Source organism: Channa argus, chromosome 4 (assembly GCF_033026475.1).
Source record: "Channa argus isolate prfri chromosome 4, Channa argus male v1.0, whole genome shotgun sequence".
Lineage (NCBI taxonomy): Eukaryota > Metazoa > Chordata > Actinopteri > Anabantiformes > Channidae > Channa > Channa argus.
The window spans coordinates 2,328,483-2,341,163 of NC_090200.1; the positions used below are offsets into that span (position 1 = coordinate 2,328,483).

At 39.1% G+C, this 12,681-nt stretch overlaps 1 protein-coding gene across 1 annotated transcript; it reads left to right on the forward strand.

Annotated features, from left to right (window-relative positions):
• Window positions 1–5,136: 5,136 nt before the first annotated feature.
• On the forward strand, window positions 5,137–10,479 carry LOC137125505 (uncharacterized). The gene is made up of 10 exons (XM_067501102.1): window positions 5,137–5,634; window positions 6,582–7,025; window positions 7,398–7,661; window positions 7,756–8,007; window positions 8,099–8,347; window positions 8,419–8,676; window positions 8,817–9,119; window positions 9,204–9,473; window positions 9,680–9,763; window positions 9,894–10,479. The coding sequence occupies exons 3-10, from the start codon at window positions 7,423–7,425 to the stop codon at window positions 9,982–9,984; spliced, it is 1,746 nt and encodes a 581-aa protein (XP_067357203.1). The 5' UTR covers window positions 5,137–5,634; window positions 6,582–7,025; window positions 7,398–7,422; the 3' UTR covers window positions 9,985–10,479.
• Window positions 10,480–12,681: the final 2,202 nt, after the last annotated feature.

Below are 12,681 nucleotides of genomic sequence, written 5' to 3' on the forward strand. Positions count from 1 at the left end.
CAACCAGAGAAGAAACCAGTGAAGCTGACAGGATGGTCAGATGAAGAGAGTGAAGTGAGGAGTTTCCTACAGTGTCTGCCTTATATCTCACAGCTCAGGTAAATGGAACATGATTTAACTCTACAGTGAGTTATGCAAATGTTTTATGTTGCAGAAGTTCTAACATCAGTTTACTAATGAAATGATTTGTATGATTAGTAGAGTAATTTTCTTAATTTGTAGTTTGATATTTTGTATTTGTGTGTGATAAGTTTATAAAATAGGAGTCAAATTTAAACATCCCAACAGTTTCTAATCTAAAGTAGTTAATGTCAACTTCACCTTGAGCATCTGTAGCATTATAATGGTGTGTGTGTGTGTGTGTGTGTGTGTGTGTGTGTGTGTGTGTGTGTGTGTGTGTGTGTTCTCAGACTGATGTTATTCCAATAAAGTCTAATATCAAACATACACTGACAGTAACTTGTCTTCATGAAGATCAGTGACCAAACACACAAAGCAAAGATAGAATGAAATGTGAAGAAGAATAAAAATGGAAGAATTCAGCCCTGCTAATAGAAAAACATGACGTTGAAACACAAATGTAATTCAGAGAATGATGTGAATCCAAAATAATAGTATCTTTAAAACAGTTAATGAAACCAAAGAGAAGTATGTTCAGCTGCCTCTTAGTTTCTAACTATAATGAACTTTACTGACCATGATAAGATTTGTACCAGTGAACAACAAATGAAGAGTTCAGACACCTTCAGTATGAATCATCATCATTTTGTGTCTCTACTCACACATGTAGTTCAACGTGATGGTAGTTTACACATCTGTCTTCTCCAGAGCAGGATGAAGCATTGCATGATGGGAATTGTTGTACAACTACTGGACATGATAATGACTTTTAGATGTTTTGCTTTGTAATATATTCATATATTGTTCATGTCTGGTAAAACTCATCCACCAAGTACAATTACATTTCATTTAATACAGGACATTTACAAGCTAATATCTGTTCATAGTGTGTGTTTGTTTTTTTAGTAGCTGAGATCAGATATTCACAAAATGTTTCTTTCTCACTGTTCCAGTGTTTATACTCAGTCATCAGATCCTTCAGAAACAACCAGGATCTTTGTGAATCTGTTCTGTGCAGCAGCAGAGAGAGAACAGCAGACAGGAGAGAAGATACTGGAGCTGTTATCATCAGTCTGCACATATAAAACATTCCCTTTGGGTGACGCATATGTGGATGATTATGTTTTAAAACATCAGTGTGATTTCCTGTTGGATCTGTTCTCCCATGTGAAGGACTATGAGACTAAAACAGGTCTGAGAGTTCTTCCATCATTACTGTCAGTTTTCCAGTCAGCTCCTACAGTCTGGTTCATAAACCTCTCAGAGAGAAAGACCTCCATCCTCCTGGAAGTGCTGAAACTACAACCACAGAAGAAACCAGTGAATCTGACAGGATGGTCAGATGAAGAGAGTGAAGTGAGGAGTTTCCTACAGTGTCTGCCTTATATCTCACAGCTCAGGTAAATGGAACATGATTTAACTCTACAGTGGGTTATGCAAATGTTTTATGTTGCAGAAGTTCTAACATCATCTTACTAATGAAATGATTTGTAAGATTAATAGAGTAATTTACTTAATTTTTAGTTTGATATTTTGTATTTGTGTGTGATAAGTTTATAAAATAGGAGTCAAATTTAAACATCCCAACAGTTTCTACTCTAAAGTAGTTAATGTCAACTTCACCTTGATCAACTGTAGCATGATAATGGTTTGTGTGTGTGTGTGTGTGTGTGTGTGTGTGTGTGTGTGTTCTCAGACTGATGTTATTCCACTAAAGTCTAATATCAAACATACACTGACAGTAACTTGTCTTCATGAAGATCAGTGACCAAACACACAAAGCAAAGATAGAATGAAATGTGAAGAAGAATAAAAATGGAAGAATTCAGCCCTGCTAATAGAAAAACATGACGTTGAAACACAAATGTAATTCAGAGAATGATGTGAATCCAAAATAATAGTATCTTTAAAACAGTTACTGAAACCAAAGAGAAGTATGTTCAGCTGCCTCTTAGTTTCTAACTATAATGAACTTTACTGACCATGATAAGATTTGTACCAGTGAACAACAAATGAAGAGTTCAGACACCTTCAGTATGAATCATCATCATTTTGTGTCTCTACTCACACATGTAGTTCAACGTGATGGAAGTTTACACATCTGTCTTCTCCAGAGCAGGATGAAGCATTGCATGATGGGAATTGTTGTACAACTACTGCACATGATAATGACTTTTAGATGTTTTGCTTTGTAATATATTCATATATTGTACATGTCTGGTAAAACTCATCCACCAAGTACAATTACATTTCATTTAATACAGGACATTTACAAACTAATATCTGTTCATAGTGTGTGTTTGTTTTTTTAGTAGCTGAGATCAGATATTCACAAAATGTTTCTTTCTCACTGTTCCAGTTTTGATCCTCAGTCATCAGATCCTTCAGAAGAAACCAGGATATTTGTGAATCTGTTCTGTGCAGCAGCAGAGAGAGAACAGCAGACAGGAGAGAAGATACTGGAGCTGTTATCATCAGTCTGCACATATGAACCATTCTTTTGGAATCACTCATACATGAATGATGGTGATAGAAAACATCAGTCTGATTTCCTGTTGGATCTGTTCTCCCATGTGAAGGACTGTGAGACTAAAACAGGTCTGAGAGTTCTTCCATCATTACAGTCAGTTTTCCAGTCAGCTCCTAGAGTCTGGTTCATAAACCTCTCAGAGAGAAAGACCTCCATCCTCCTGGAAGTGCTGAAACTACAACCAGAGAAGAAACCAGTGAAGCTGACAGGATGGTCAGATGAAGAGAGTGAAGTGAGGAGTTTCCTACAGTGTCTGCCTTATATCTCACAGCTCAGGTAAATGGAACATGATTTGTTTTATGTTGCAGAAGTTCTAACATCAGTTTAATAATGAAATGATTTGTAAGATTAGTAATTTACTTAATTGTTAGTTTGATATTTTGTATTTGTGTGCGATAAGTTTATAAAATAGGAGTCAAATTTAAACATCCCAACAGTTTCTAATCTAAAGTAGTTAATGTCAACTTCACCTTGATCAACTGTAGCATGATAATGGTGTGTGTGTGTGTGTGTGTGTGTGTGTGTGTGTGTGTGTGTGTGTGTGTGTGTGTGTGTGTTCTCAGACTGATGTTATTCCAATAAAGTCTAATATCAAACATACACTGACAGTAACTTGTCTTCATGAAGATCAGTGACCAAACACACAAAGCAAAGATAGAATGAAATGTGAAGAAGAATAAAAATGTAAGAATTCAGCCCTGCTAATAGAAAAACATGACGTTGAAACACAAATGTAATTCAGAGAATGATGTGAATCCAAAATAATAGTATTTTTAAAACAGTTACTGAAACCAAAGAGAAGTATGTTCAGCTGCCTCTTAGTTTCTAACTATAATGAACTTTACTGACCATGATAAGATTTGTACCAGTGAACAACAAATGAAGAGTTCAGACACCTTCAGTATGAATCATCATCATTTTGTGTCTCTACTCACACATGTAGTTCAACGTGATGGAAGTTTACACATCTGTCTTCTCCAGAGCAGGATGAAGCATTGCATGATGGGAATTGTTGTACAACTACTGCACATGATAATGACTTTTAGATGTTTTGCTTTGTAATATATTCATATATTGTACATGTCTGGTAAAACTCATCCACCAAGTACAATTACATTTCATTTAATACAGGACATTTACAAGCTAATATCTGTTCATAGTGTGTGTTTATTTTTTTAGTAGCTGAGATCAGATATTCACAAAATTATTCTTTCTCACTGTTCTAGTTTTGATCTTCAGTCATCAGATCCTTCAGAAGAAACCAGGATATTTGTGAATCTGTTCTGTGCAGCAGCAGAGAGAGAACAGCAGACAGGAGAGAAGATACTGGAGCTGTTATCATCAGTCTGCACATATGAACCATTCTTTTGGAATCACTCATACATGAATGATGGTGATAGAAAACATCAGTCCGATTTCCTGTTGGATCTGTTCTCCCATGTGAAGGACTGTGAGACTAAAACAGGTCTGAGAGTTCTTCCATCATTACAGTCAGTTTTCCAGTCAGTTCCTAGAGTCTGGTTCATAAACCTCTCAGAGAGAAAGACCTCCATCCTCCTGGAAGTGCTGAAACTACAACCAGAGAAGAAACCAGTGAAGCTGACAGGATGGTCAGATGAAGAGAGTGAAGTGAGGAGTTTCCTACAGTGTCTGCCTTATATCTCACAGCTCAGGTAAATGGAACATGATTTGTTTTATGTTGCAGAAGTTCTAACATCAGTTTACTAATGAAATGATTTGTAAGATTAGTAATTTACTTAATTGTTAGTTTGATATTTTGTATTTGTGTGCGATAAGTTTATAAAATAGGAGTCAAATTTAAACATCCCAACAGTTTCTAATCTAAAGTAGTTAATGTCAACTTCACCTTGATCAACTGTAGCATGATAATGGTGTGTGTGTGTGTGTGTGTGTGTGTGTGTGTGTGTGTGTGTGTGTTCTCAGACTGATGTTATTCCACTAAAGTCTAATATCAAACATACACTGACAGTAACTTGTCTTCATGAAGATCAGTGACCAAACACACAAAGCAAAGATAGAATGAAATGTGAAGAAGAATAAAAATGGAAGAATTCAGCCCTGCTAATAGAAAAACATGACGTTGAAACACAAATGTAATTCAGAGAATGATGTGAATCCAAAATAATAGTATCTTTAAAACAGTTACTGAAACCAAAGAGAAGTATGTTCAGCTGCCTCTTAGTTTCTAACTATAATGAACTTTACTGACCATGATAAGATTTGTACCAGTGAACAACAAATGAAGAGTTCAGACACCTTCAGTATGAATCATCATCATTTTGTGTCTCTACTCACACATGTAGTTCAACGTGATGGAAGTTTACACATCTGTCTTCTCCAGAGCAGGATGAAGCATTGCATGATGGGAATTGTTGTACAACTACTGGACATGATAAAGACTTTTAGATGTTTTGCTTTGTAATATATTCATATATTGTTCATGTCTGGTAAAACTCATCCACCAAGTACATTTACATTTCATTTAATACAGGACATTTACAAGCTAATATCTGTTCATATCTGCTAATATCTGTTTCTCACTGTTCCAGTGTTTATCCTCAGTCATCAGATCCTTCAGAAGAAACCAGGATCTTTGTGAATCTGCTCTGTGCAGCAGCAGAGAGAGAACAGCAGACAGGAGAGAAGATACTGGAGCTGTTATCATCAGTCTGCAGATATCAAACATTTTTTTTGAATAGGGGTGATTACCTGTTGGATCTGTTCTCCCATGTGAAGAACTATGAGACTAAAACAGGTCTGAGAGTTCTTCCATCATTACTGTCAGTTTTCCAGTCAGCTCCTAGAGTCTGGTTTATAAACCTCTCAGAGAGAAAGACCTCCATCCTCCTGGAAGTGCTGAAACTACAACCAGAGAAGAAACCAGTGAAGCTGACAGGATGGTCAGATGAAGAGAGTGAAGTGAGGAGTTTCCTACAGTGTCTGCCTTATATCTCACAGCTCAGGTAAATGATTGTAGTGAACATTTGTGGAGCTGTGTTCTCACATCGACACCACCTCACTGTTAGTTTGAAAGTTAAAATGTGTTCAGCTGATGTGTCCACATAAACATCACATCATGGAGTGTAGTTTTAATGTCCTACATTTCCCAGAGTTCAGTAGGACCTAAAGGCAGCTTTCCTACAGAGAACTGCTCATCTCTCATTAACTGATACATGTTTACTTCACTAAGCTCCCAGTTTGTTCTGAACATTAACTGTTGTTATTGTGAAGCAGCAGAGACGATCGCACAGTGTTGATGATTAGAAGTTCAGTTGTTCTAAACACATCAGGGTTTTAGAGTTTGATCTACAAATCATCTTAAGAACATTTATGTAAAGTGGTTGAACTTTGACTTTATCATTTCTCTGATCAAATATCAGTGATGGATGCTGGATCAAACACTCATTCAGTGGCTCCTGTGACTCTGATACAGAAAGTAAAGTGACTGGAACTTAGTCGAATGTTTGAATGACTTTATTTTTCTGTAGCTTCACTGAAATGAAATTACACGTCACATGGAAGTGAAAGTAGAGCTTTGCAAATCTTCACTATGCTACAACATCAGTGTGTGAAGTTTGATAGAGTTTTACAGAATAATGGATGTTTAAACTTCCGCTCCAGTATTTTGAGCTTTGAAGGAGATGAATTGATAAAAATACTGAGGATTTACCATTGTAGCCTGATGTTTGTGGTTCCTTCAACATTTTAGAAGAATTTCAGTGAGTAAAAGTAAAAACTCCATGTATGATTTATCCTGTTATTGTTGTATTTTACACTGATTCATGTTTGATTTCAGTTTCTGCTCATTAGCAGGTATTTGTTGGCTTTTAGAAGAAACATCTGTAAAACCAGTTTTACATGAATTTTGTTGCTGTTGATATTGAAACAAAATGTTTGATTCTCGTTTCAGTGTCAGACACTGGTTTAAAGACTCAGATCAAACCAGGATCTTTGTGAATCTGCTCTGTGCAGCAGCAGAGAGAGAACAGCAGACAGGAGAGAAGATACTGGAGCTGTTATCATCAGTCTGCACATATCAAACATTGCCTTTGTGTGACGCATATGTGGATGATGATGTTATAAAACGTCAGTGTGATTTCCGTTTGGATGTGTTCTCCTGTGTGAAAGACTATGAGACTAAAACAGGTCTGAGAGTTCTTCCATCATTACTGTCAGTTTTCCAGTCAGCTCCTAGAGTCTGGTACATAAACCTCTCAGAGAGAAAGACCTCCATCCTCCTGGAAGTGCTGAAACTACAACCAGAGAAGAAACCAGTGGAGCTGACAGGATGGTCAGATGAAGAGAGTGAAGTGAGGAGTTTCCTACAGTGTCTGCCTTATATCTCACAGCTCAGGTAAATGGAACCTGATTTAAATATGAACAGTTTTGTTCTAAAATAACTCCTGGTCTTACTCCAGTACATCATGGTCCAACCCACTTACTCCAAACTGCAGTATAAAACATTTATAACTCACTGACAAATACTGTTTATTTAAAATGAAACATGGTTTATGTCAAAGATTTCAATAACAGCTAATAATCATAGTGTGATAGTGTCACAGATAATGAATCACACACAGAGCTTCTACCTTGAATGTTCGGTTTGTGTTTGCCTTGAATTTCTTACTTGATAAAAGTCGTGTTACACAAGCTGGTTTCTGTTGCAGTTGCTGTTTTACTTTTGTACTTTGCTGCTTTCACAGTTCATCATAATGTTGTGTTTCAGCTGTGATCCAGACTTCTTCCAGAGAATGTGTACATCCATGTGTGTCAGATCCAGAGAGGAGGTCCAGCAGCTGGCCTCTCTGCTGCAGCTGCTGGGCTTCACCCTGACATTAACAGGATACTTACCCAGGAAAACCTGCTGCTCTGTGGGGAGAGTTCTCAGGGTTTGTGGCTCTAAGGTGGATCTCATCCTGACACCCAGAAAGATGTCGGTTAGAGGAGCCGCTCACCTCTTTAGACGTACAACACAACTACACAGTCTGAGGTCTACGTTCATACAATCACTGCTTCTGTTCCTACAGTAACATCTTTTAAATGTCCAGTTAGCAGAGACATCATTCTGTGTCTTTGACTTTCAGGCTGTCCAATGACATGGCCATGCTGCTGTTTCAGTGGATAAGAAGAGGAAGAGTCGTCTGTCTGTTGACTATCGAAGAACTTTGTCTTGCTCCAAAGACGCTGCAGTCACAAAGAGGATCACTGAGGGTTGTCAGTAGTTTGGCGTCTCTGCTGAGACACTGGACAGTCAGACATTTAGACCTGACTGAATTCTGTGTTTCTGCTCAGTGTCTCTGTCCACTGCTGCTTCATGATGGTCCTCTAACTATCAAGTAAATGTCTTTTCTGAGCCTCATAAACACACTGATGAATGAAGATGAAAATAATTATTATTAGTTCATTCTAAATGTATTTATCCTTCAGACTGAGGGATGAGGTTTTCCAGCAGCTACTGGTCCTCCTCCATGAAATCCAGGACAAAGACTTGGCCTGGTCTTTCTTGAGTAAAGTTGGTGGAGACCTGACCTCCTACTGTCTGAACTGGGAGCTTCTCCACTTTGTGCTGCAGTCGTCAGCTCAGACCTTCACTGTGAACCTGAGGAAGAACCAGTTCTTACAGGAGAACGTCACACGTCTGCTGCCCTTTCTGGATCGGATCAGATTTAAAAGGTGGTGAATTAGTTTTTAACAGATACAAACTAAACAAAGTGTCCTGATAAATACTGTGAGCTCTGTGTTTTCAGGCCCGGTCCCAGCTTTGTGCTGGCTGCCATCAGACAGGTCTATAAAACTCAGGCCAGTCACCTCATACCCAGTTTAGTGAGGTCATTGGATCATGTGATCAGCCTGACCTGCAGAGAGCTGGACTCAGTGGACTGTGCTGCTCTGATCTTCACCCTGAGACACAGTGACAGAGTTACACTGAAGCTTGTGTGGACGTCCATACCAGCAGAGGAAATACAGCGAATCGTCTTCACGCTGGACAGAGTTTCTCACCTCAGGTCAGACATCAGTGCTTGTTTCTCAGTCCTGTACCTGTATCAGTTCTCTCCAACAGACAGTTTCATGTAGTGCTGATAAGAATCAAAATGAACATTGAATAACAATAATCTCTGCATTAATGCATCACTGTCTCCACCAGTGTCGACAGGAATCTGCTGCTGAGGTTCATCCACTGCTGTGCTGCCACTGACGTCCAGCAGGATGCAGCATCAGGTCTGATCAGGTCTCTGCAGCACAGGTTGGTTCTGTCCCGCTCCCCCTGTGTGGAGCTGACAGATCAGGATCAGACCGAGACTCTGAGTCTGTCTGCTGCAGACTGCAGGTCCATCTCCACCATCCTGACACATAGCAGAGAGGACACACAGCTGGACCTGCAAGACTGTGAGGTGGAGGACAGGGGACTGGACCTGCTGTTTCCTGTCCTAAACAGAGTCCACCTCAGGTGGGAAAGAACATTAAATGGCCTGATCCACTTTCATGTTTCTGCATCCTAACAGTTGTTCTTTGCTCTGTTTGTCCTGTTTAGAGCCAGTAAAGCCGTCCTCCTCCAGCTGGTGTCCCTGGTCCCTGTGAGCAGTGAGAGGGACTCAGTGAGACGTGCAGAGTCCCTGTGTAGAGCCCTGGATGGAGAGCTGGACCTCAGTCACACCACACTGGATCAGAGGGTCTGTGAAGCTCTGGACCTGATGCTGGACTTCTCTGAAGGACTGACAGAACTGGACCTGAGTCACTGTGATCTCACGGACCAGCTGCTGCTCACATTCATCAAACATCTGCACAAAGTCCACGTCCTGGAGTGAGTCTCACTGTAAACATACTTGTGTGTACATTGTCCTGTATAGGATGCAGTGTTGGCTCCTGCTGAGGTGGTGGTGAAGTAATAATGTATCAAATCTGTCTCATAGCAACAGGCGGAGTCAGGATGTGACGCTTAATAACCAATAACATCAGCTCCTCTGACTTTAATGACGTAAATCTTTTGTGTTTGTGTCCATGTTACAGTCTGAGTCACAATAAGATCAGTGATGCTTCGACTGTCAGGTTACTGCAGCTGGTCTCCATCAACTCCTCCATCACCACAGTGAGGTGAGCAAACATTAATTATCATATGATTAATGGAGACATTTCTACTCCTTCACTTACAGACTGATCATTAATTATCTCAGTTCCACATATTATTCAGTTTGTATCAGTGACTTTTGTTCTGTTTTTTTAGACTCTTCAGCAACAACATTGTGGACAAAACTCCCTTTAAGAAACAGAAGCAGTTTGAAATGTGGGGAATCAGTGTCAGTGAAGTGATGTGATGATTGTGAGAGAAATTTCAAAATCTAGGTAACACTGTTTCACTGTTCTCACACTTCTCACAGACCCACTATCAAACCTGCTTACACCAGTGCCCCCTCCCCTTTTGCTCCCCAGCAAGACATCATGTCTCTGGCCACACAAAGAAGTATGTTAGGTAGATATCAACTATAAAACTACCTACACCTGAACATTTGCTTCCCAGAAGGGAGCCCACGGGAACCAGCACAAATCATCAAGAACTTAAAAGACTATGAAGACAAAAGGACAAAGTAACATGAACTTGTTAATTAAGACTCCTGACCACATTGTATGAAGGTTGATTTGCATTGACTCATCCCTTTGTTCTTTGTGTGAACCCAGCTGTTGAGTTGTATGTATAAAAGGCTGAACAACCTACACATCTTGGTCAATCAGACTGGCCCACTCTAGAGTGTAGCTCTGTTCTGCTCTGCATGTTTCTCTATTTTGCTGATTAAATTCACCGTTATCATTCACTTGTAAGTTGCCTTTTGCCTCCTAACTTGCCTTACAGTTTTTGCCACGACAATGATCAGGGAGGAAACTCAAGAAAATACTGCAGTAGTACAAGTACTCTACTAATACTGTGTTTGTGGCAGTCAGTTCTAAAAGTACAGTTTTATACAATGATGAAAACTCCAGCAGGATCCTCGTCATCCTCGTCTCTATTTGTTACGATACCGTCAGTTCTTCTACTGATGTACTTACATTTTTGATTGAGAAACTGTGAAAAGTATTTCATTGTTTACATAATTTAACAGATTGTTCTGTTGGGATCATAATTATATTTTTTGTGAGGAAAAATTATGTTTATATTCTTGGATTAATGTTGGAATCATATGATTTTAAAATGATTTTTAAAAGGTGAAATGTTGGTTCAGCAGCACTTTGATGCAATTGTATGTTCAGCAGTAAATGGTCTATGCTTTTCTTCCACATTGGTACCAAAAGCACTTTACACTGCTTCTCATTCACACACACACACACACACACACACACACTGATGTGGCAGCTGCTGTGCTGCTGGTCTACACTCCCCCAGAACAACTAAGTTTGGGTTCAGTGTTTTGCTCACAGACACTTGGACATGTTACAGGAGGAGCTGGGAATTGAACCCAGTATTGATGGACAGGTGCTCTACCTCCAAAGATACAGTATCTCAGTTTAAATATACTTTTTATTTGATATTTTAAATGAAATACAAGAGCTAAAGGATATTTGTGTATTTGACTATTTTGTGTTTCTCTTCACTATAATACTTTAACAGATGAAAACAGTTTATTATCTGAGTGACATTATGTCACAAATAACGAGTTAATGATGAGTCATATGATCCTGAGCTTTCAGAACGTTCAATAGTAGCAGAAACCGCAGAAACTTTGCTAAAAAGTACCAAGTACCTGTAGTAAAAAGTACTTTAAGTCCATCAGTGCTGCAATAAGAAAGTGATTTTTCTGAGTTACTGATTTAAACAAACACTATTAAACTTGATGCTGTTGATAACGTACAAATAAAATGTTCAGTTCATAAGTTTCATTTATTACAGATTCAAGCAGAAAACAATTTGTGATCAACTCAATTTAGTTTTGTGCTGCAAACAAACTTTGAATTTTCTTTAGCAGATAAACTGACATCAGCACTTATTACTTCATCAGATTCTGTTTTAACAATCTGCAAAATCTGCTGCTGCATTGACTCAATGAACCTTTTTCTAAAAGAGGAATCTGAGTTTCTAAAGTTTATTCACAGGTGTCAGTGATGCAGCTTTTCCACCTGCTGCTGTTGCACATCAGGAGAAGCCCACAGCTTCTGTGCCTGGTCCTTGATGTACAGAAGATCACACATAAATCCATCAGTATGTAGAAATATCAGTGAAGATGCAGCTAATTCTGTAATAAATCTTGCAGAGGAAACAATATGCTGAATCTAAAATGTACTGACAGTTTATAGTAGTTTGAATATTAGTTATGAAATCAGAATCAATAAGAAGCTAATAAACGTATTAATGCAGCAGAAATCGTTGCCGTTCTCTGATTGGTCAGTAGGACGAGCTTTGTTCAAACTGTTGGTTCCCAGTGCTGCTCAATGAGTCTGTGTCCCAGGAGGCTTCACTGGACCTCTGGACATTTACTGCACATTTCTATTAAAACAACGTGGAAAATGTCGCTCGCTGTAACTTTGAGGAAACGTATCTGTCAAATGTCTCACACAGCGGAAAATACATGTCATAAGCTGTTGAACTCTCGAACCTGTAGTGGCAGAAGGTGAGAAAATGATGAGGAAAATAAAGTCTGACATGTTTTAGTTACACAGCACTTTAAGAAATGATAACAGTGGGGAGACAAACAAATTAACGGCTGGTTTTAAACACGTGAAGTAAAAGAGACTCGCACATAAACATGGATGGATTAGGACCAAAAGGCCCACGGACACAAACCGACTAAATGTGAGTCCATCACATTGTTTGCAGTCTTTTTGTGTCTCTCACCTTCAGTCTGAATGTGTCCTCAAACCCAGGACGATTGTCCCTCCTGCAGCTCACACAGGGAGACGGAGGAACCAAGGAAGCCGAGCTGAAAGCCAACTCTGAATGAGGGGTGGACGGGTTCAGTGAAGGTGGGTCAGTTTATCAAAGGAGACTCTGTAGAAGGACAAAGTGCCAGAGGACCAGTCCAGAT

Excerpts from the sequence above, each read along its gene's own strand:
- LOC137125505 (XM_067501102.1), top strand. The coding sequence starts at position 7,423 with ATGTGTACATCCATGTGTGTCAGATCCAGAGAGGAGGTCCAGCAGCTG. Across the intron at positions 7,662-7,755 it reads ACACAACTACACAGTCTGAG|GCTGTCCAATGACATGGCCA; the intron begins GTCTACGTTCAT and ends TTTGACTTTCAG. Across the intron at positions 9,474-9,679 it reads CACAAAGTCCACGTCCTGGA|TCTGAGTCACAATAAGATCA; the intron begins GTGAGTCTCACT and ends TCCATGTTACAG.